This window comes from Dromaius novaehollandiae, chromosome 8 (assembly GCF_036370855.1).
Source record: "Dromaius novaehollandiae isolate bDroNov1 chromosome 8, bDroNov1.hap1, whole genome shotgun sequence".
Taxonomy (NCBI): domain Eukaryota; kingdom Metazoa; phylum Chordata; class Aves; order Casuariiformes; family Dromaiidae; genus Dromaius; species Dromaius novaehollandiae.
Genome location: NC_088105.1, coordinates 8,554,730 through 8,578,539, shown reverse-complemented (window position 1 = coordinate 8,578,539; position 23,810 = coordinate 8,554,730). Strand labels below are relative to the sequence as shown.

Sequence of the window (23,810 nt, the reverse complement as noted above, 5' to 3'; positions counted from 1 at the left end):
ACTCCTTCGCTTGCTGAGTTGACCTAAGTCCTTTCCTGTTCTATTTATGATGATTTAAAGTTTCCAGACTCTGGTTTGTGGCATTCTCTTGCTCTCTTCTCAGGGCATTTTTTATTTAATATTCCTATTTGCTAGTTGAAGTAGTCTTTGTTTTTCTTAAAAAATTTCCTTGTGAAATTCATGTTGCCTCTTTTATCCACCTCACTACTTCTTGCCTCATTCCCATGCCCCAAAAGAGGAAATGTTGTTTTGGATGTAGTTTTAAAACAAGTCTTTTTATTCTTTTCTTGATTTATTCTTTTCTTTGATTTCGTTTAAAGTATGGCTGGTCTCTTCAGTTGTTTGGCGTTGCTGAGAATAGCTTACCTGGCCCAGCTCTTGCTCCCCACGATGCGTGCAGTTGCGCAGTTTGCTTTCCAGGGCAGCGGTGAGCATCTCTGCGTCGTAGGGGAAGATGCTGCGAGCTTGCCATCAGCACACGGGAAGACTTTAAAAGCCGGAATGTGTTTGTGGGTATTAGCATGTGATGGCAGCGAGAACAAGCCCCGTTCAAGTTTTTAGACAGCACGTACCACTCTTACCTGTCTTCTGCTGTTTTTAAGCACAAATTAGCATGGGGGTTTTAATCTGTAATTGCAATACGTATATTCTTGTGCTTACTTTCTTTAGGGAAAGATAATACGCTGTTTTCTACATCAGCCCAAATTACCAAGAAGGGCTGGTTATTTTGTCACTGTGTCACTTGGTGGTGAGCAGCTTCGTGTTTGGGAAAGGGCGCGCTTTGGAGAGGTGGCACTCAGGATTTTGAGCTCTGGCTGCATAAAGAACATTTCAGGTTACGCTCCCAAAGTGCTGAGCTCCTGATCACCAATTATGGCATGTCTGCTCTCACCTAATGAACTTCTGTTACAAACGTCCCGCGTTCTTGCTGCAGAGTGGAACTGCCACTTCTGAGTAGAGAGCGGGAAATATATCTGGTACGTAATGCTATCAGATGATTTTAGGCCAGACTAAGATCAAAATAACTATCAATTGATAGGAACAGAAGAACAGTGACTTTTTTTTGTCATCTAAATTAAACATGTAAAACTGCATTTCACCCAGTTAATTGCTGTTGCCATCTCTTTGTGTAACAGTGTCTTACAAACTTACTGAGCCGTAGAAGACTTGAAAGCAACCCAGAAGGCTTGTCTTTACTAGAAAAAGACTCTGTAACCTCGAAGAGCCCTGTTAGCTACCAAGCTGCTAAGCACAGCTTTTACATTCAGTATAAACAGGGAGAAAATGTGTTTCAACCCTGTGTCAGCTGCTCTTGGGTAAACTCTGTTGTTTCAGCACTGTTTCCCCCCGGCAAGCTGATGGTGTCCGAACACAGCCTCTCCGTATGCACCAACTGCCTTGCTGTTCAATAGCATTAGTGGGACTTCTCGAGTAGTTACACTGCCCGCCGAAATAAGCGGCTTTTCACCTGGTCTGTTCAATCAGAAGGGTTTTGAGTGCGTTTTTTTGGCTGATGGTATAAAAGCAAAGATGAAAAGGGAAGTTCTTTGCATTCAGCACAACAGATTTCTCTGGAAAATATCTTAGTGTTGCCCAGAATGCAATATGCATGTTTTGCAGCTTTAACTTAGCTGGGCTTTCGGCAAGGAATTTCAGGACACCTTATCAGGGAACAGATAATGGTAGAGAGAAAAAAATAGCGGGTTGATTGCAAGCTGTTTCTTTTTTGGGCTGCGCAGGCTGTGAGCCGTTCTCACTCCTCGAGCACCCTACACGTGTAGGATATAAGCACAAGCACAGTTCTCCTCTTCATTCTCAGGATTCTTTCAAAGCGTTTCCTCCCTGAAGTCGCCTCGATGAAGCCTGAACGCAGGGTTTTTTCCTTCATGGGACAGGAATGCAGTAGTAGAAGAAAACTAACCCTCCCCAAGTCAAAGTAGCAAGGTATTGTTGACAATTCCGCTTACACAGTTAATTTAATGGAAGCGTCTTCGTTTTGCTGGCTGTGGCTTTTTTTCCCCCCTTATGACTCATGGGACGGCTGCTCTTGTCTGATGTTCTTCATTGTTTTCATCTGTTGTGAAAATTGTCCAGAGAAATCCCACCGGGCCGCTGACTTTCAGCCTCTTATTTACTGCAGTGTGAGCTCTTAAAGCTTTCCCTGGGAGCTGATGCTTACAGTTTTATTAGCCGTGAAACAGTGATAGTAGATTTGTTTTTTAGTTGCCGGTCACCAAGGGGTCAGCAAAGTTCACAAGTAGGTTGGCAAGTTACAGGTTGACAGTGTTACCCTAGGGTCTTTCTACAAAAAAGAGTGAGGAAGCGTTTGCTTCTGTGGTTCCTTTGCCTTTACTTGGGAGGAATGGGGAGTACACCTTGGGTTCGTTTCCTTGGATCTGAAAAACTGCTTGTGCGCGTCTGGCCTACTGGCTCACGTCTGGTGTACTGGCCTTGAGGTTTCCACCTATGCAGGCTCTTCGCTCTTGAAGCACACTTTCAGTGAGGTGCTCTTCCTGAAAAGAGACCATGTAGCAGGAGGAGTAGGAAACCTGGGAGAGACTGATTTTATGTATCTAATGTATGCTGCTTCCTTCCTTCACCTTCCTCCTTGCTTTGCATAGAGACTCATCCAAGAGATGTTTCTCACTTACTATATATTCTTTTATGTGCTTTCTAAGATGAAGAACCATAGCTGCAGTTTTGTTTCTGGAAGAGATTAGCTGGTCTGTGTGGTTATGGCTAATCCTTTTAGCATTGTTAGATAGATGCCTTGCAGTAGGGTGTTTTTTCTGTTAAATAGAACATCAAATAAATGGAAACAGGATTAATTATCTATACTTGTATTTAGCAGCAAGGGGAGAATGAGTCAAGTTGCATTAAAGTCTTACGTGTTAATACTTTGGAGTTTCTAGCCTTTGTGGGATCAGTTTGACATTAATATCGGGATTGCTTCTCAGTTGTTTTCTTCTGTATGCAAGATCATCACATTATTAACTTGACCACAGACCAACAACGAGCTAGTATTGAGCAAGAACCACAGATTGTGAGTATCTGGCTTCCAGTTTCATGCTTGGATTGCCTGCAACCTCACATCTTGTCTAAATAGTAAAGGCTCTTTTATGGGAAGTTTTGGGAGATCTGTATCTGTACAATATCCCAATTGTCTTGCATGTCTCATATTTCTTTTTGTAGAATGGAATATTGGTAGATTTCTTTGGCTTTAAATGCAGTTCATTTTCCCTTAGTATATGCAAATATAAATTCTTCAGGTGTCTGTATCTGGACTTTTTCTGATATGTTGAATCCTGGATCCATTACTGTGCTTTTCTTGCTAGTTCTGTTCTCAGCGGTCAAAAAGGACAAAGATTTGTCTCTCACAGGAGCCAGGCGTTGGGAGTGGTGCGACTCGTGCACGCCAGCCTTGGTGTAACCAGTGACACACAAGGGAGAAACGTGGTTCCTGACCTGCACCCACGCACTTGGAGTTGTCCCTGGCCTGGCCGCCACACGCGTGCTGCCTTCTGAAGGCCATGCCCGCTTCACCCAGCTATAAGTTGGGGTCAAGGCTTGAACTTGTGTCCCCGAATGAGCTACCATCTTGTTCCAGTGTTGTCTTTCTGTTTGTGTTTGGTGCCTTGTTGAACAAAACCCGGAGCAGCTGATGTTTGCAATGAACGTGCTTACAGTCACGGGGGAGGCAGTCCTTTGCCCTCCATCCCCTTGTCTCCAGCTTCAGTTCACACCTGTAACCCGGTGGTTGTCTTCTCTGGGGAACCTCCTTGGGCTGTTGGTGCACTTCAGATGTAAAGCGTGCATCTCGGGGAGCCTTTACCCCTCGGGGCTGGCTCTCCAAGTGAGGTGCAGCAGAGCAAATATTGCCTGCTGACTCTGGCCCTGGCAGGTACCTGCGGAGGACGTGAGCCCCCGCCTGCGTCAGCAGAGCAGCCCTCACAGGAGTAAGTAGCAGGAGGTGGGTGGGGGACGTGTGCCCCCAAGTCAGCCCTTCGCCTGGGGGAGGAAGGAGCGCTCATGGAGTCACTGATTAACTTCAGTCCTAAGCCTCATTTGCGTACAGTCAAACTGATTTAATCTGTGCCTTTTAATAATTTAAAAAAAAAAGACTTAAATAGTAGTTGGATTGTCATTGCAATCAGAGTGTTGGCTATGTGCTTGGAGAGACGTGCTGTCCTTGTTGGCTTATACTGTCTAGTTTGCTTTACTTTGTGGTATAAACCACTGTTCAGCAGGTGCAAAGCCTTGTGTTAACACGTAACGCAGTGTAGTTAATCCATTTTAGAAAATGAAGTCGAATCTGTGGGGCTTCTACAGACAGAGAAAACCTGTTTCTCAATCAGTCGAAACTCTTCCAGTAGTTTTTTGTTCTAAATGAAGCGATCAGTGGCTGCTACAGCCTCTGCTAAGAACAGTATTTCTCATGGAGGTGGTGGTAAGATAGCGTGACAGAGACTACACCCCCAAGGTTTCGTTCAGAATACATCCGATGTCATTTTTACAAGTGCCCTATGTGTGCTAGTGAATGTACCTTTAGTTTTTCTATATGTCTTTCTCCAGTTACTCCAAAATCCAGCATTTATTTAGCTCCAGGATTTCTTGATTGTCCGTGCACAGTCTGTCCGCCGAGGTGGAACAATCACAGCTGGCAAGCAGCTGTGCACCTCGGCCTGGGAACTGGCCTTGCAGCCAGCTCCTCCGGTGAAGGAAGGTGACGGAAGCCTTTTATGGTCCTTTTCCCTTAATGCTTTTAACTGTTTAGAGCAGTGGAGCGTAACCTTTCGTTGGTGTGACGTTGAGCCCTTCTCTGCGGTACATGGGTTCGTAGTGGTGCCCTTCTCGGTGACGCTTCAAGACGCAGCTGCAAAAAAGCCTCGCTGCAGGGAGCTCTTCGGCGACTGAGGAGCGGAGAAACAGTCCTCTGAACAGGTCATTGATAAAATCATCCTCCCTTTATCTTCGCCTTGTCTGGGGCAACACCCGCCAAATGTGTGCTGACTTGTGAAAAACCTGACCAGCAGCTGCCCTACAGCATGGCAGGAGAGGATGGCAGCGGAAGTCAGTTCAGAAGTCTCGGCTGATATTTCTTAAACTGCCACAACAGAAGCACTTCCGTATCTGAACAGCTCAGTGTCTGAACACATTTCTGATTTTTTTTGGAAAAGTTTTCTCATCGCTCCAAGCCACGCAGGAGGTTTCAGCCAAATGGCGTGTCTTGGCGCGGGGCGAGCCGGGGCTGGGCTCTCGCTGTTCTGTTCTGCCACCTCCACGGGCCGCAGCTCTTCATGCAGGCGGTATTTCTCTGCCTGGAGTATTGCATGTTACCGGCATGCAGTGAAACATCTGCATTTCAGCTTTTGGTGCAGGAATGCTGTCAACCAGCCCAAGAGCATGTAACAGAATGTGGCAGAGTTAAGTATTTTCTTGGGGGTGTGAATCCCCTGGGGGTTAGTTGTCTAATTATGAAGGAATCAGAGGTTCAAAACAGACTCTTCAGTGTGGCTTCTACGTCTTTGGTTAATACAGTTTCTCCCATACCTAGAAGAAATATTATCAAATCACGGTAGAGCGATTAACTTGGACTGGCCTTAGATACACACAAACTATTGCTGTGTCTGATCTGAGCTGTCATCCTGTTGGTATAGGGACGCTTGTCGGTGTTGCCTGTGTAAGAGAATTAGAGCTAGCAAGTTCTGTGTGTAGTTATACAGAAATCAGTAGCTCTGTTTTTTCTTTAGGCAGCTCTGTTAGGAAACCTGCTGGATATTTGGAGGTGGAGTTGGATTCTGCTCCACCTGCCTTTGAGTTCTGCCTCTGGTTCTTTCGCCCTGTCTTTGCTGGAAGATACAGTGCATATATTGCGTTTGGTCTGTCTGATAAGACTGGAAGAGGTACTTCTAGTCCTACTGCTGGGACTAGAGGAGATACTTCTCTCTTTAGAAGAGGCATGAGCTACACTGCAGCTCTCCATTCTTTCTGTTTTAAGTTGTTTGAGTTTTTCTTACGGATTTATTCTCTTACTTGCAGGAAAGGCGTTTGACATCACGTATGTACGTCTGAAGTTTCACACCAGTCGGCCAGAGAGCTTTGCAATCTACAAACGCACCAGGGAAGATGGTCCGTGGGTGCCCTACCAGTATTACAGCGGATCCTGTGAGAACACGTATCACAAAGCCAATCGGGGTTTTATTCGGACTGGGGAGGATGAGCAGCAGGCCCTCTGCACAGATGAATTCAGTGACATCTCTCCCCTCACTGGGGGCAACGTGGCTTTCTCGACGCTGGAGGGGCGTCCCAGTGCCTATAACTTTGACAACAGCCCTGTGTTACAGGTATGTGAATAGGACTAAGTTAATTAGATGGTCCCAGCTGAATCTTTGTACTTAGTCATTGTGGATAGGAGCCTTGTGCCGACTGTGGGCTATCCTGTAGCCCTTAACACATACTGAACGGCTGTTGTGCAGGTAAGTCGGTATGGGCTATCCAAAGAAGTGCTTTCGAAGGAAGAGTTGTACTCTTGACTCTATTGTAAGCAAACTTATGGTACAAAACAATCAGTGGCATCAGGGATGACTTGTCATTACGTACCATGGAAATACTTAGAAAATGGATGCATGCCTCTGTCAGCTTAGAAAGGAGCTGTGGGCCTTTTGCTGTTGTTTCAGATATAAGGACAGGGGAAGATAAAACCTACGTCAAATGGATATTTGATGCATTTGTATGTGTATTTTGAGCACAAAAGTTTAAGAAATGTGAAAATTTTCTAGACAAATCAAGAGTTATTTGAAACTTTGACTTGCTCTTTTATATGTGGGGGAGTGGGGCTTAATTTTTATCTATTTAGGGTTTTTTACTAGTGATTTGGGGTTGGGGTTTTTTTTGTTTGTTTGTTAACATTCAGTGCTAGTTGGGTGGTGGTATGGAGCATAGCAGGAGCAGCAATGTGTCCGGTTTACTCACCGTTTTCTCTATGCTGCTTGATGACTTCTCCAGATTATGCTGTAACAAAGAGCTAAAGCAGTGGAATTTTCCCCATCAGGCTCACCTCCTTCCTTTTGGAGCTATAATAAGCATACCCTCAAATAAGCCTCTCTTCCCTTTTGTCTTAAAGTAGTATAGAGCCCACTGAGGTGTGAACGCTCGAAAGGTTTTGGGATTGTGTGTCTCTGTGATAGCCAGCCAGCAGGCAGAAAAGCAGAGTCTGACGGTTTGGTTACACAAAGGATAATTAAGAGGCATGGGAAAGAAGAATCCTGAAATGAAAAAGAACCAGTTTGGCCACCTTGTTCCTGTAGCTAGACCTTGCAGAGAACAGGATCCGGTCATTAAGATGAACGGGAAGATTTTAAGTTAGTGATATGGTGAATAATTTTGTGATTAAGTTCCCTGCGTGAGGAATTAAGACCTGACCGCTAGTTTACCTAATATATGTATGAACATCTGGCATTCCTTTTCAGAATTTAAGTAAACGTTTTTTTTCTCAGCATTTCCATACATTTATGCCAATGTCTGTAATTGAACAAATACTCTTATTACACGAGTGAAGATGCGACACAGCTGCAGTGTAGTTGTACATGCATGGGTGTTATTCCCATATTCTTCTTTATGGCATTTGAAAGAAAATTGTGTTGCAAAAGCTGTAATGCAAACAAGGAGATGTTAATGGCAATCAGTGGGTGGGGACAGGCTGCCTTTTTTGGCTGTTGTTCGAGAAGGATAGGATACTGTGTTGAAGATGCCATGTAAATATTATGAAAAGCTCATGTGTTCTAAGTCAGGTCTGCCTGCCTGTTTTTTTTCCTTGGCCTCTCCCACCCTGCTTCATATCTCTGTCTAGGCCTTTGTGTCTGGAGGTATATGTCCAAGGTTGAGTGTACCCTGAAGCCTTTTCCATTCTTGTTGTACAGCTTTGCAAGGAAACTGCAGTTAATTAGATACATGAAAGTAGCCACGTCATAGAATTACCTGTGCCTCACTCTTTTCTGAAGACATTACCCACTGTTTCTCGGCTGAGAGCAGTCAAGGCGTGAAGAGGCATTGGTAGGAGTATGCAGAGATAGGTGTCGAGTCTGGAAAACACATCTGAACCAAGAGGAGAAGATGTGAGGCTTCTTGGGGAGGGACATGCGAGATCAAGGTACAGAGGCGAAAGTTATTAACCAGGAATTTGTTGATTGGATTGTTGACTGGCATAACTTAACTGGCAGTTGTATTCACGTATAACACTAATGTGTACTTGAGGGGTATTTTTTATGTATAATCTGATGGAATTTCTATCTACTTTAGGAATGGGTGACAGCTACTGATATTAGAGTGAGCCTCAATCGTTTGAACACGTTTGGAGATGAAGTTTTCAATGACCCAAAAGTTCTCAAGTCCTATTACTACGCGATTTCTGATTTTGCTGTGGGTGGCAGGTGAGTAAACAAAAAACCTCTGCATTTATTTAAACATTTCAGTCAGGATTACTACAATGTTCTGAAGATTTTGATTATAGTGATGTGGTACTATTAGGCCCTGGTCCTTCTTGGCTATCCTTCTTATGAAGCTTGTAAATACTTTTTATTGTGTATACCCTCTTGGGGCTATAAATTGTAGGGTAGGCAGAGACGGAATATTTTTTCCTTGATTGTATCAAATGCTAAAAGGTGGGGGCAAGAGACAAGAATATAAAATAAAAGTTGTGTTTTTTGGTTTGCATACCCAACACTGTGATTTTTTTTTTTAATTTTTTTTTGGTATGCTTTTAACGTATGGTTAGTAATTGTTCCCTACCTAAAGCTGTAGCCTAGAACAATAGTTAAAAACCTCAGATTCTCTGCTTTACTTGTATTTTGGGAAGTATCTCCTATGAAGATCTGAAGTATTGTGCAAAACTGTGGTTCTCTTCTCTTTTCCTTTTGCCAAAGTCTCTCGCAGAATTTCTTAGATCTTAATTTGTTTGGCAGTAAATTGTTTTTATAAATAGAGTTGAGACTGATGCAGTGTTTGAGACTGTTTGGAGAGAGTAGCCCTGAGATGGGGATTTGGCAATATGAGACTTTGCATTTTCTGCACTGCCGGTCTGTGGTGGTCCAGTGCCCATGCTTGTCTATCTCGACTCTTTGGTTTTCCCAGTGTAACTGATGCTTTGAAATGACTTGTGGCCCTTACCTGTCTTACTGAGGGAGGAAGGATTTAACTGGGCTGTTTAATTTCTTGTGACAGTAGCACAAAGCCAACATGCGTATCTTTTCCTGGACTCTCGTGAGAAGCTATGGAGAATATGCTAGTCTAAAGCCAACAAAACTTTGGCTTCTCATGCTCAGCTTATTGTGCTGTTACAGTGACACTTACCTCTAGAGGAGTTGGGGGTTAACCTTCTTGCACTTTCAAGGGCCTGCCTTCATCAGGCTAAACCTATTGGTTTCATAGCAGTTGCACTATCAATTTTGCTCTGACCTTATACCTTCAAATTTGCCTTGTTTCCATGTGTCATATCTTCAGGTCTGAGCTTTCTTCTTTTCTGGATTGCTCTGCGAATGACCTGGATCTCTGGAGTTTAAACATCTCTTCCTTTCTCCTATTAAACAGATGCAAATGTAACGGTCATGCAAGCGAGTGCGTGAGGAATGAGTTTGGGAAGCTGGCGTGCAACTGCAAACACAACACGTTTGGGGTAGACTGTGAAAAGTGTCTTCCTTTCTTCAACGATCGTCCATGGAGAAGAGCAACAGCAGAGAGTGCCAATGAATGTTTGCGTACGTGACCACGTTTGGCAGGAAAATCTCTCACGGATTTGTTCCCCTGCCTCTGTTGACATCCAAAAGCCAACCCTGCATTGTCTTAAGTCTCAGCTGCAGTTAGCAAGTGTTAAGTGTTTTGAATGCAGTTTTCCCAGTGACTTAGGAGTACATATTCGATAGACCGACTGTAGGATTTGTGCTCCCAAGTCATGAAGACTCCTTTAAACCCCCTCACAGCATCTGGACGCATGTCGAGTTATGGAGTGCCTTAAGTATGAGTTTGAATAACGTAATAATTTCTATCAAAGATCTGTCTGCACTTTCAGAGGAAGAGGCCGAAAGTCTTCCTTGCCTTTGAGGCAGAGCTATATACTGAAATAACCAGATGGTATATTTTATCTGTCATTTAAGTAGTGTGTCTTTCTTGTTTGGTGATGAAGCTAATGATTGCAGAGAGGCTGTTTCTGTTACTGTGTCAGGGGAGGCATACAGATTCTCCTGAGGGAACTGTACAAATAAGGCACTCTCAAAATGAGCTCAGGTTCTTGCCTCAGTATAATCTGATGTGAAAATACAGTAAAGTTCATTTCATTATTTGCTATTCTGAGCACATCCAAATACTTCTAGGAGTATTGTTTGGGTTCGTCATGGGGGCTCTGGTTTGTAGACACTTGGAGGGTGTGTGACGCTCTAACAGTTCACCGTCATGTCTGTGCTAACACACTTATGCACTATCTTCTAGGAAGGCCAGGGAAAAGGTGCCTTTAATTCTTAATAAATGATATGGACTGTTGACTTTTACTCGAAGCAAAGGGTAGCCTGATTTCTGGAAACATAATGTTAGATCTATAAACATGGGACTGGAACATACCACTTGGGTAACGCACTCAGACCTCTGCAGTTTCATGCGAGTATGTAGTAGGGTATGCAGAGCATCTGCACTCAACTTTATACAGGTTATAAGTAGGCAAAAGATAAAAAAGATGGAGCTTTTTCATAGCCCCCTAGGTAGGGATGTCTCCTTCCTCGAGAAGGAAGGGAGCAAGCTTTAGGGAAGAGATGTGCAATAGAAATATATGGACTTTATAGGACCCATAGGAAAAAAAATTTGAATTTGGTATGCTGGGGTATAATTGTCCTTTTAAAAAGCTGATCCAGTATCCAGAGACTTCCTCTTGCACTTGAGATTATTGCTTTTTTCAGTTACTTCGTGTAATTTTGAGACTATTGCAACAGTTCTGGGCTTCAAATGTGTATATCTACAACTGAATGCCAATTTTTTTCTTTTTTTTCGCTTGGTCTTGTGTTACAGACCACAACTCCTGGTAGTTTACTTTACGGGGAAGCTTTTTCAGACAGAAAGTTTTCTTCCTGTCTGACCTTTATGTGTACTGATAGGCCCCAGCTGTCTGGTCAAGGCCTGTGGCTTCACTTGACAGACCCGTGAAACCCGTGTCTTGTTTTCTCCTGCTTCCTAGACAGCAGGAATTTGTGATCTGTCTGCGTTCAGAGGAGAGACTTTTTTTCACAGCATACAGCAGGGAGGCAGCTCTCACCGTTATCTTCTCATACTTGTTTGCATGGTGAGGTTAGCGTCGCTGTGCGGGAAGGCTGGAAACCACCCCCATTGGCAGAGGAGCAGAGAAGATACTGGCTTTCTCCCTGACGTACCTGTCGGTGGTCTCCAGGAAAATTGGTGTCACCAAGGCTTGCTCCCCTTCCCTTGTGGAGGAAAGGAATTAAAATGCTTGAAGCTGTGCTGACGAATGGCACGGCAGTAGGAGGTTATGTAGACTGGCTTCGTTGTTTGAGCCTATCTCACCGTTACACGTGCTCCCTCCTCTTCACATCCAGCCACCATGAAACTGTGTGTCTTTTCCCTTTCTCTCCTTGCACAAATGCCTTAAGGGGTTCTGGGTGTCGGTCTCAGAATAGTCAGATGTTCTTATGCCAAGTCCTGTGCAACTTACCATTGAAGTTTGTCTGATAGGTTTTGTGACTGTCAGGGATAAGATAACTTCGTATGCTGTAAACTGACGGCACCTATGTGTGGTTTTTCTTTCTTTTTTTTTTTTTTCCCCCTCCCCACAGCCTGTAACTGCAATGGAAGGTCGCAGGAGTGTTACTTTGACCCTGAGCTGTACCGCTCAACAGGCCATGGTGGGCACTGCGTAGGCTGCCTGGATAATACCGACGGGGCCAACTGTGAAAGGTGCAGGGAAAATTTCTATCGCGTTGGAAGTGAGGAGGGATGTCTGCCATGCAATTGTAATCCTGTTGGTAAGCAGCAATAGAAAATTTTCTGCCTTTAAACCTCTATGCACAAAAAAGAGCCCTTCTCTCACTGATGCCACTAACTTGAAACTATGGTGTAAAAAGCCCCCCCGTCCCGGAATTGTTTATTGGATTGTATTTTTGTTATAATTATCCCAAGATCTGATGTGGGTGAGTAAAGTTCATGAGGCAGATAGTTTATCTCTGCAGCATTCATTACTTCAGAGGTGTTCTAGAATAGGTTTTTCCTCCTGTGTAGCTGTTACGCTGGACACCCCCAGCACTAGAGATCCTATTTAAACTCTTGATAGACAAGATGACATGAGTGCATGTTTCTGGAAATGGTTCATACCAAAGAACTGTAGTGAACTACAGCAGCATCAGAGTCTTTCCTACTTTGTATCTAAGAACTATAAATATGAACCAGTGAAATTTTAAAAAAGAAGGGGGGAGGAACCAAAGTCAAGTCAAAATATATGTCTTAAATTCCTTAAAAAAATCTGGCGTTAGAACAAGTCTTTTGTAGTCAAGGGAAGCACTTGACTTGTATAGAGTGATCCCCTAACTACATCAGTGCCACAACAAATAAGAAAGAAGCAAACAAAAGGGTAACAGTAAGATCTGATGTGAGTTTCCAAAATAGAGTAACTGGAATAAATGATTGCTTGCAGCATGCCCTAAAAGCAGCCTCTGAGAGGTCTGGCATAATACATCTCCTGTCTAATTTGGGAAGGGAGTTCTACGGTTGTGAAATTTTTGACCAAGAAAGGCCTCTTTCTTCCTCTGTCCGCTTTCCCGGATTCTCTTGTTGGACCTTATTTTAAGATGCATTTGTGCTGATCGTTGTTGTCAGCTGAGGCAGTCAGGAAAGTGGGCAGGAAGAGGCAAGGGAAGAGAGAAGATTTCTCAGGTATTTAGGGGCAAATTTCGAAGGGCTTTAACTTAAACATCAGCTTGTATCCTGTGGCACATTGATATCCAGTGTGTATTTGAAGCTCATGGGTTGGTTTAAGTTGATGTTTTTATCTGAGTACTGTTTTTTCCTAAATAAACTTAAGTTGGACAGCAAAGGGAATTTGGACTTTGTCTGTATATGGTAAAGGTTTTGTGAGTTCTATCATAATAGTTTTGTCTGGCCTAATCCTCTTACAACTTTTCACTTTGCTGTAATCTTTTAAGAGTGGACTGAAGTGGAAAAAAGAAACTATTCCTGTATTTTAGTACGCTTTTCTCCTGGTAGTTAACTCTTGCGGTGCTGCCCATTTCTGGGCTGCTAGTTGAATCAGTGCCTGGGAGAACACATTCCGTCTGCTGTGGATTAAATAAACTTTCTTATCTCTTTTTGTGCAAGTCCACTTGAATAGAGTACTACTTTTGAGGAAGATGCCCTACCAAAAATTAGAGTTTTGCCATAGAGCTTATTGGGACTAAGAGTGGAACACACAGGTTCTCCCTCAGAGGAGCCTGCTTAGTCTTTAAATTCAACTCGGAAATCAAGGGTAAAAATTGGAGTATGAAAGGGAGAGATCAGAATACCCACTGATAAAGGGGAGCTGGTGAGTAGGAAGAACACAAGGGACCTAGAGAAGATGATCTCAGAAAGGGTATGTTGGAGGAAAAAAACAAAAAAAACCCAAAAACCAAAAAACCTAGAAGGCATGCAAAGGTGATAGAACGAAACAGGAATAAGGAAGAGAATGCAATTAAAATTAAAGTTCTATTTATATATAAAAAGGGTAGTTGGTAAGGATACTTAAAACTAAATAGTTTCGTTGTGGAAGACTAGATATGGAACAGGCTGCCCAGAGAGCTTGTGGAGTCTCCTTCCTTGGATATATTCAAGGCCGTCTGGACGCAGTCCTTGGCAGCCTGCTCTAGGTGACTCTGCTTGAGCAGGGGGGTTGGACTAGGTGGTCTGCAAAGGTCCCTTCTAACCTCAGCCATCCTGTGATATGATTCATCTCTCCAGGACTGTTAGGGGAAAACATCTACAAGGGCTTTATGTGAAATAGAATAGTCTTTAGGTAAGTGGTTATTTGTAGCCTTGAAGCCACATTTCACAGACTTTCTCTTCTCGTATGCCTTGCCCATTTCATAAAGCTAAAAAATCACAGGCTAATAGAGTCCCATGGCTCTGTTAAGGTCCCTGTTCTTCCTTTCCCCACAGGCTCCCTCAGCACGCAGTGTGATAGCTACGGCCGATGCAGCTGCAAACCTGGAGTGATGGGTGATAAGTGCGACCGGTGCCAGCCGGGCTTCCACTCCCTCTCTGAGGCTGGGTGCAGGTAGGAGGGGCTGCTGCTCTGAGACAACAAAACTAGAAGAAAAGAGAAGCTTTTTTTCTGTAAGTTTTCTGTGTGGTTCTGAATGAATTGTCTTTTCTTCTGGCTTTTTCAGGCCCTGTTCTTGCAATCCTGCTGGCAGCACAGATGAGTGCAACATTGAAACAGGACGATGTACTTGCAAGGACAATGTTGAAGGATTCAACTGTGAGAGGTGAGTTTCTCTTCCTATGGCTTTGTTTGAAGACTGAGAGACATACAGGTGGTGGCCTGGAATAAACATCAGAGAAATGAACTTTCTTCTTTCACATCTCCAGATGCAAACCTGGATTTTTCAATCTGGATCCGTCAAATCCAAGAGGCTGTACTCCCTGCTTCTGTTTTGGACACTCTTCAGTCTGCACCAATGCCGTTGGCTACAGTATCTACAGCATCACTTCCAACTTCCAGTTTGGTAAAATTGAGCCTTCCTTTGTATCTTAAATTGGGCTGTAGACTCGTGTTATAAACAAAAACCTTCCGTTCCTTTCTTCTTGTGTAGCCCTTCAAACTTTCAATAGCCAGGTACAGGATCTCTTTTTCCGAAGTGCTAAGTTGTTATTGAAATTAAGAGGAGCTTCCCAGTCTTCAGCATGTTTATTCACTTAGGGAAGAATGAGTTCACAGGTTTGACCTCAGGCATCCATTGCACATCGTGTCTGCATACACAGTATGGTTACAACGGGGTATTGCAGATGAAAACCCTTTAAAAAAAAAAAAAAAAAAAGTGCTGGGAAGGGGACATTTTCTCAATTTTAGAACCAAATCAGGAATTTATGGTTGAGAAGGATTATAATTGTTTTAGATTTTGAGTTACATGGATCTGGATAAAAACATCAGTTATTTCTGGATCTGCAAACTGAACAAAATTCTCTTTTCCATATGGTCAGTTTTGTTTTCTTATGTAAGAATGCTTGAATTCTGTGTAGTTTGAAAAGAAATCTGTTTGTTTAAAATTCCACTGGAAAACAGTTTTTATGAAGACTGAAACTTCTCAACTAAGGATTGAGAAACTTCTTCATCAAATCCTAGGTGTTTTCTGGTTTTACCATCCCTTTTTAAGCTCTTTAGAAATCAAAATTCCCAAAGAGTAGTTGTTATAGTCTTTAAAATTTATAGGGTTCAAGTCAGCACTCTAATTATATGCTTAAATTGGACAGTTGATGTTTGCTCTCCTTGCTCTTTTGCATAGTTGTGCTAAAGTCAGTGCCAGTGTATAAAACAGATGAGTTTTATATAAGCAGTGTGCGGTATGATGTGAGTAGTCTGTGCAAAGATGCATATTCCAAGAATGTTGATTCTTGCATATTTGATTTTCAGGAGAGGATGAGTGGCATGCTGAACAGCGCGATGGCTCGGAAGTCTTACTCCAGTGGAGTGCAGAGACCCAGGATATCTCTGTTATCTCAGACAGCTATTTTCCCATGTATTTTGTTGCACCACGTAGGTCATTGAAGAAGTGAGATTTTCTGTGTTGTTGTTTTTAACGCTTCAGTTCTGTCTCCTAATTGTAAGGGTTTGCTTCTGTTTCAGGCAAGTTCTTGGGCAACCAGGTTCTGAGTTATGGCCAAAACCTGAGCTTTTCCTTTCGGGTTGACAGACGGGACACTCGTCTCTCTGCAGAGGACCTGGTACTGGAAGGAGCTGGGCAGAGAGTGTCAGTGCCTCTCATTGCTCAGGGCAACTCCTACCCCAGTGAGAACACGCTGACATATGCTTTCAGGTGAGAGGACTTTCCAAGTACTGTGGTAGAAAGGAAAGAATTACAGCAGCTGGAATCTAGCCTGTGATACACCCTGGCCTGCAAACTCTTAAGAAAACAAATAGCATTAATTTTAGCTCAAAAGAGCAGTCTTATCAGATTAATTTGAAGCTTGCTATTTAGTAGCATTGCATAATCATATGCAAAGTATGTTGTAATAGCATACCGTTGTTGCAAATGATGCTTTGAAAGGGCACAGCTGTTAGCATGTGAAAGCTTTGAAAATCTTGCATGGCTCTTCTCCACAGGCTCCATGAGGCCACAGATTACCCATGGAGGCCTACTCTTACTGCGTTTGAGTTCCAGAAGCTGCTTCACAATTTGACCTCTATCAAGATTCGTGGGACGTACAGTGAGAGAAGTAAGTTGCTGAGTAGAGCATCGCAAACCTATGGAGAGAGGAGGAAACCTGTCCGTCCAGTGCTTCAGAGTTGTTTTGTTGTAGGACCTGGTCATAAATAGCTGTGGCAAATTGTTTGACCAAGTCTATGCCAGTTGCTTTTCATCTGGCCTTCCTGCCTAACAACTTCTGGGCCTTTTGGGGAGGAAGAGTGGAAAAATTTCTTGCCTTTGAGAGTCTTGAAGCTAAGCTTTCATCACCTACTGATCTTTCTCTTTGGAGCAGATATGATTCTTTGCTGTGTTCCACACTCAGTCACTTTCAGATCCATAGAAATGCAGAATCCAGAGTTTTGAAGGAAATGGTAGGAGAGATGTAGGGAATCTTCAAAATATTAGGGGTCTCTGCTGCACATGGAATGGTTGTCTCCCCTCTGTTGCCTCTCAGCATTACAAATGGGAAGGACCAGGTCCTGAAAGCGCTGCATGTGCAGAACTTCATTGAAAGTTGTCCTATAATGAGGATTTATGAAAATCGGCCACTAACGAGGGGCAAAAGTATCTGTGTCCTTGGACATTGTGTGAAGAAGGATTTTTATGAATGAAACAAGTAGATACAAAAGAATGAATTTGCACTTAAGGAAGATGGGGAAGCTATGAGTATTTTAGGTGGAGTTTCTTTATAGAAGAGGAATGTAGGGTTAGGAGATGGGGAAGAAGTGTGTGGAGCAAGCTGTCTCCTGAGCATCGCAGCTGCCACCAATATGTGGAGCTGAGGTTCTGTTCAGTGCTCTAGAGCAACTGCACCAACACAAACATCCTCCGGTAATGTAAAACACCAGCTATTTTGCATCCAGACATAAGTCTGCTCGAGGGGAAGGGCTGGGAGGAGGAAGGGTGGCTGTGCAATGCCAAAGAAAGGAAGAGTCGGGGGCGGGGGGTAGCTGAAGAGTTTGCCTTGAGGCATGGTGTACAGAAGCTGTATCAGAGAAGATGTAATAAAATTGCAGGAGAGTTAGTCTGTCCTCCCTCGAAAAACATGGATTATTTTTGGTGTTTCATTTGGAAATAGAAAACATATGTATGCAAAATGTAATGTATGTTAATTGACAATACTTACTCTCACACATTCTGTTCTCAGCCTCCTCCTCTGTATTTTATGGAGCATCTTTGGTAAGCTGCTCTCTCTGCTTGTTGTCCTCCCTTGTGCGAAGGGATTGTTGTTCTTGACTTTCTTGCCCTGTGCTTACCCTTTGTAAGCTATATTGCATCTTTTCTTATCTGTCTAAACTTTCCTGGAGAATTTTGCTTCTTGGTCTTCCATATCAACTGCAAACACACGTTTGTCTCTTACACAGTTCGGTTGTATTAGGTGAAACGGTGGTAAGGGCCTGTGTGGTTACAGAGCGTTTCCCGTCTCCCCCCTTCCAGGCGCTGGCCACCTGGATGATGTTACTATCACCAGCGCCCGCCCTGGGCCCGGCTCGCCCGCAGCCTGGGTGGAGAGCTGCACCTGTCCGGCAGGATACGAGGGGCAGTTCTGTGAGCGCTGCTCCTCTGGCTACCGGAGAGAGACGCCTAGCCTCGGGCCGTACAGTCCCTGCGTGCCTTGTGCTTGCAATGGCCACAGTGAGACCTGTGAGCCGGAGTCGGGTAAGAAGGGTGGACAGAACGGGGAATGGCGAGAGGGCTGCTTCCCATTCCGTGTCAGATGAAGACAGTGACCGAAGAGGAGCAAAAACATGTACCTCTCTGTTCTAGGCGCGTGCAGTTGCAGGGATAACACAGCAGGCTCTCACTGTGAGAAGTGCAGCGACGGATATTACGGAGACGCAACGGCAGGCACTGCCTCAGACTGCCAGCCCTGTCCGTGTCCAAGCAGCTCGAGCTGTGCCATCGTGCCCCGCACAAAGGAGGTTGTGTGCACCAACTGCCCCACTGGTACTACAGGTGTGTCCTTTGATCAGGAGGGCTTTTTCCTACATCCCTCAGGCCTGCGGAAATGCTGCTTCTACCAGTTCTGCTTCTCTGAACTGCTGTGGGTGGTGCTGAAAGCTGCTGTGTCTTCTGAATCAAATCCCATTTGTGTCTCCCTTTCCCAGCCTGATTTTTGTATCACGTGTGAAGCTCAGGGTTACTTGTGTTCTTTATGCTTTGCTCTCCAGAAGGAAAGGGTAACAAAGGTTTTTTTTTGTTTGTTTGTTTGTTTTTTTGTCTTTGCATAGTTTGAAAATTTCTGTGCTATGTATGTGTACCATGATAACTTCTAATATAGCTCTGTTAATTGGCTGGTGCTGGGTGGGGTAGGACAGAAAATAGGACATATCTGAAATAGCTAGGAGGGCAACTCAGACCGAAATAAAATTAGAAGATGCAGCTCCCCTTTGCCAGGCTGATGGGCACTGTGGAAGGCTTGCAGTGAGAGGGCTACCGTCCTCCGTAGAAAAAGGGAAAAGGCTGCGGTGACTCATAAACACTGATCAGAACATACAAGACCAAATTCATGCTCTCAGCAGTTCCACAGATAAGTGTGTGAACAAGTACTGAATGATCTTTTTTCTTAATGATAAACTGTGCAGTCTGGGCAAATGCCTGAATTGTTAGAGACAGCCTTTTGTTTTGCCTGCAACCAGCAAGTAAGACTTGAAATGGTTGGCAGCTTCCAGGCTTTTCTGCTGGATTTATGCTTGGCATGAAGGAGTCCGGACTACAGAATACCTGTAAATGCTTTAAATGCTTAGAACAAGTCCTGCATCAGGCACAAAAGCATATCATCCCCACAGCAGCTTGTGGGAATTTCCTTGTGTGCCACTGCTTTGTGAACCAAAGCAGAGTCCTGGGAACTTGCCTGCAAAGGTCGTATCTTTAATAATCTTTCTGTACTTCTTCCATAAAAGATAAGAGGTGGAACAGATGAAGGTCACCCGTTATTATGGAGAGGCACAGAATTAGAAAACTGCTGCGCTAAATGCTTTGGTGCCTGCCCAAGGAGGATTTGGCAGATTGTCAGGCTCCCGTATGGGATTGTTCAGCTATCTTGTCGGCAATATGTCTGCCTGCTTTGACTTTTAAATCAACAGCAAATTACAACAAACAGGATTTACTATGGATGGTTGGGAGGGAGGGAAAGGGGGAGCTGAAGGTTTTCATAATGGCCAAAGTTCCAGTTCACAGTCTGACAATGCAAAAGCACTCTGGACTCTTAAAATTGGGAAGAATTCATCTGTAGTCCCATGCACCTCTCTGTTCCCATCACAAAGATAAAAAAGAAATATGCCCAAGAGTTTCCTTTTTCAGAAAGGGCTCTAAAGAGTCCTAGTGAGACTGTAGCAAAGGGTTTTATGCTGTAGCACATGCGTCTTTGTCGTATCCCAGGTAAAAGATGCGAGTTGTGTGATGATGCCTATTTCGGAGACCCACTGGGTGAAAATGGTGCTGTGAGGCCTTGTCGTCTCTGCCAGTGCAATGATAACATCGATCCCAATGCCGTGGGGAACTGTAACCGCCACACAGGTGAATGCCTGAAGTGCATCTACAACACAGCTGGCTTCTACTGTGACCGCTGCAAAGACGGCTTCTTTGGGAACCCCCTGGCCCCCAACCCCGCAGACAAGTGCAGAGGTAAGAGCCATTTCCTCTCAAGTTTAACAATTTTTTTTGTCCCAGAGAGCTGCCTTTTTGTGACGATGTGTTAGGGAAAATGGTTGTGTTTTGTTGCAGTCTTCAGGTGTAATAGGAATAATGAATGGTTTGTTATGGTTTCATGGTTATAGCTGGCTAAAATGTTTGTGGTTGTAGTGTACTTACTGCCATCAAAATGAAAATATGGTGATGTTGGAGCTGGCTGCAGTTGGTTTTGGATTCACATACTCGTGAGACCTGTTCGGGGGACTCTGGTTAGCCAAGTACTAACATCACGAGAGGCTTCTAATTTTCTGTGCGTTTCCCCCTTCCTTTTCTTGCAGCTTGCCATTGTAACCCCTACGGCACGGTGAATCAGCAGACAAGTTGCAATCAAGTGACTGGGCAATGTGAGTGCCTCTCGCACGTCACCGAGAGGGACTGCAGCGCCTGTGAGCCTGGCTTTTATAACCTCCAGAGTGGACGTGGCTGCGAGAGGTAATGTCCATCTCGGCTTGTGGCAAAGAGCGTGGCTTGGAGAATCTGCACTTAACAGGTGCAGGAAGCTTTTTCCTCTTAATGCTTTTGTACAAGGATTTGTCATAAGTTAGTGGTACTCCTGATGGATGCTGCTAAGGGTGGGGAAGAACAGGAGTTAAGGAACAGCTATGATGGATGTACAAAAAGCCTAATTTATAAATAGCTTTAAATCTGGGTTTTAAATAGAGAAGTATCACGTGACTGCTTGATGGTTGGTAGTAGGGGCTCTTGGATTCCATTTTTAGTTCAGACACCAAGTGACCTTGCGCAGTTCAGAGACTCTGTGCCTTGCCTTCTGCATCAGGAGAGCATGGAAAATTTTGGCTTTGCTCACTAGGGCTTTTTGAGAGGTGCTGCACGCGTGCCTCCTGTTTGTGTCACCCTGTGATGTGTGGCTGTCTTCCCCAGGTGCGACTGCCACGCGCTGGGTTCCACCAACGGCCAGTGTGACATACGGACAGGGCAGTGCGAGTGCCAGCCTGGCATCTCCGGCCAGCGCTGCGACAGATGCGAGGCCAATCACTTCGGATTTGGCCGCGAAGGCTGTAAACGTAAGTCTGAGATGCTGGAATGAGGCGGATGAGAGGGACTTTGTACAACCAGCCTTTCCTTTCCTCTGTTTCTGAGAAAGTGCTTTCTCCCTTCACTACCCCTCTGTTCATCACAGCAGAAGTTAGCATTTTTGTATCCACACCCTGCACAGTGAAATACGGTCTCTGTGCAATCGCTTATTCTTTCAGTTAATTTATGAGTTTTTCATTCCTGTTATTTGTTTATTTTTGAGATGGGAAGAACTCTGACTGTGTTGACTTATTAGGTATCTGCTTCTCTTCAGTGTAAATATTTGCTCTGAATCTTGTCCCAGAACAGTCCTGTTTTCTACTCTTAAATTTCTATATATTGACTCTGGAAGTGGCCTTAACTTAGAGACTCAGTGTTGAGGAGTAATAGCTTGTAAACATGAGACAAAAACAATATTGTCCAAATCTTCTTTCTGATATCCTTGCTCTTAAAGAGCAGAAAAATTCATTGCAGTTCATTACAGTTAGATGGGTAGAAAATTAAAATGCTTCCTCAGAGAAGAGCAGCAAGACTGCTAATGCTGTCTAACATGAAATGAATATTCTAGCTAAAAAAAAAAAAAAAAGCGTGTGCTGCTGTGTGTGTGGAAGCATGCAGATCGGGAGTAAGCCTTGTGCTGGTGTCCTAGTGCTTTTACCCAGAACAGCCTGCAGTTTAGGGTATTTCTGCAGCTCCTCTGGCTTGACTGAAGTTTAACTCTCCTGCAGCATGTGACTGTGATCCTGAAGGTTCGCACTCCCTGCAGTGCGGGGAGGACGGCCGCTGCGAGTGTAAGGAAGGCTTCGTGGGGAACCGCTGCGACCAGTGCGAAGAGAACTATTTCTACAATCGGTCATGGCCAGGCTGTCAAGAATGTCCTGCGTGTTACAGACTAGTGAAAGACAAGGTAAGACCATGAACGTGAGCATTTGTTTCTCACCTGCCATTATCACCACAGTCGGTGGAAAACAGTAGCCTGTACTTCTGATGTTTCTCGCTGTTGGTATCAGACTCTGGTAAGAGGCAGGCCCACTTTATACCCACTCATACAGAGACTTCTTCGTAGTGTCTGAGTGACGCCTGCTGCAAGCAAAAAGCTTTAATGTACTTGGCCCCATATCTGTTCTCTGTCCTTTTCACATAGGTGGCAGAACAGCGAGAGAGGCTGCAAGAGCTAGAAAATCTTATAGCGAACCTTGGTACGGGAGAAGAAACTGTAACGGATCAGGCCTTTGAAGAGAGATTAAAGCAGGCAGAAAGAGATGTTATGGAATTGCTCCAAGAAGCACAAAACAGCAAAGGTGAGCTGAAGTGATCAGAGGTGGAATGACACGAAATCAGCTCTTTACTTGACATTCCTGCTCCCTTAGGATGTAGAGTTGTTTACTTCAAGCCTATACTGTGCATCAGGACAGACAGATATTTCAAATACCACTGAGATATTACACATTATTATCAAAACAATGATGGTTGTGTTTTTGCCTTGATGTTCTCAGTGGTCTCTAATATAAGCAAACTAAAGATCTGCCTCTAGCTCTGTACGGAGAAGACTGTTTTTTTGTTATCCTCTTCTCCAGATGCAAAGGAGTTTTTTACTTATTCTCTGTATAACCATTGTATAAGCAAGCTGAAGACTTTTATAGTACACAAACAGATGTGTCTCTGTGTGCTTTTGCAGCTTTCACCAGTAGCAAAGGCAGCTTAAGCTGCTTATGAACTTTTTCAGAGATCTTGGGAATAAAGCATTTCTTGTTGAGATATAATCAGTGATCAGAATGAAAACTTCAAAAACCTGCTGGCAAGCTTAATTATCCCACTATATAATTTATAATATTCTGAAAAGTGCTATTGTGGTGCCTTGTAGCTATGCGTTTCAGCTACTGATCGTAGCTCAAAGACGAGTGATTTTTCTTGTTAAGCTATGCTTCAAAGAGACTCTTCTACTGCCACCTTTTACCATAGGATGTCTGAACAGGGCATTAAGTAGTGTGACAGCAGTTTGTAGCTGGGGTTTGGGGTTTTTTCTTCTTTTTTTTTCTTTTCAATGTATAAGCATTCTGGAGAGGAGCAATTGAAGATGACTCCATTGGTGTTGCAGTAAAAGGTGGTCACTCACTGTTCCTCTGGGAGTTTGTTCACTGATTTGATGCCACTTTGGAAAAAACTGTCCCCTTTGTGGGAAACGGGCAAAAAGCTCTGCTGTGCCCTGAGGAACAGAGCTGTGGTCTACATCCTAGTACTAACCTGATTCCCTGCTCGTGGAGCACTGTGGTAATAAGAGCCTGACTCTTCTTTGTGGGAAGTCAGCGTAGGGAAGAGAGACCAGGTCTGATCTGCCCTTGGTACTCATGTTTCCAGGGAAGATGAACTGTAGGGTTTGCTGCTAGCAGGTGTTCTGGAAGGACAAATAGCTTCATGTCTGCTTCTACTGTATTGCTGGGGCTGATCAAGCTGTGTGTAAATACAAGCAGGTGTGCCAGAGTAGGACTGCCTCTCCTAGGTAAGCAGACAGATACGTACATCAGCCACATGTACTAGTCGAGGCTGAACAGATGGGTCACGGGTGATTGGATTTGATGTCTGAAGAGCCAGTGCTCTTCAGCGCTTGCTCCTGTGTACCTTCTCACCCTGCTTGGGTTCAGGGCTTCGGAGTAC

The 23,810-nt window shown here is 44.1% G+C and overlaps 1 protein-coding gene across 2 annotated transcripts in view; it reads left to right on the top strand.

Annotated features, from left to right (window-relative positions):
* LAMC1 (laminin subunit gamma 1) overlaps nucleotides 1-23,810 on the top strand; it is an 80,372-nt gene that overhangs the window by 47,171 nt on the left and 9,391 nt on the right. For both annotated transcript variants that reach the window (XM_026101100.2, XM_026101099.2), the window contains exons 2-18: nucleotides 6,040-6,344; nucleotides 8,299-8,429; nucleotides 9,586-9,752; nucleotides 11,829-12,017; nucleotides 14,179-14,296; nucleotides 14,409-14,507; nucleotides 14,611-14,747; nucleotides 15,653-15,775; nucleotides 15,866-16,055; nucleotides 16,343-16,455; nucleotides 17,865-18,086; nucleotides 18,195-18,383; nucleotides 19,809-20,054; nucleotides 20,399-20,552; nucleotides 21,003-21,145; nucleotides 21,884-22,062; nucleotides 22,300-22,456. In XM_026101100.2, the coding sequence (XP_025956885.2) occupies nucleotides 6,040-6,344; nucleotides 8,299-8,429; nucleotides 9,586-9,752; nucleotides 11,829-12,017; nucleotides 14,179-14,296; nucleotides 14,409-14,507; nucleotides 14,611-14,747; nucleotides 15,653-15,775; nucleotides 15,866-16,055; nucleotides 16,343-16,455; nucleotides 17,865-18,086; nucleotides 18,195-18,383; nucleotides 19,809-20,054; nucleotides 20,399-20,552; nucleotides 21,003-21,145; nucleotides 21,884-22,062; nucleotides 22,300-22,456 (2,862 nt within the window). The remainder of the gene's footprint in view (nucleotides 1-6,039; nucleotides 6,345-8,298; nucleotides 8,430-9,585; nucleotides 9,753-11,828; nucleotides 12,018-14,178; nucleotides 14,297-14,408; nucleotides 14,508-14,610; nucleotides 14,748-15,652; nucleotides 15,776-15,865; nucleotides 16,056-16,342; nucleotides 16,456-17,864; nucleotides 18,087-18,194; nucleotides 18,384-19,808; nucleotides 20,055-20,398; nucleotides 20,553-21,002; nucleotides 21,146-21,883; nucleotides 22,063-22,299; nucleotides 22,457-23,810) is intronic.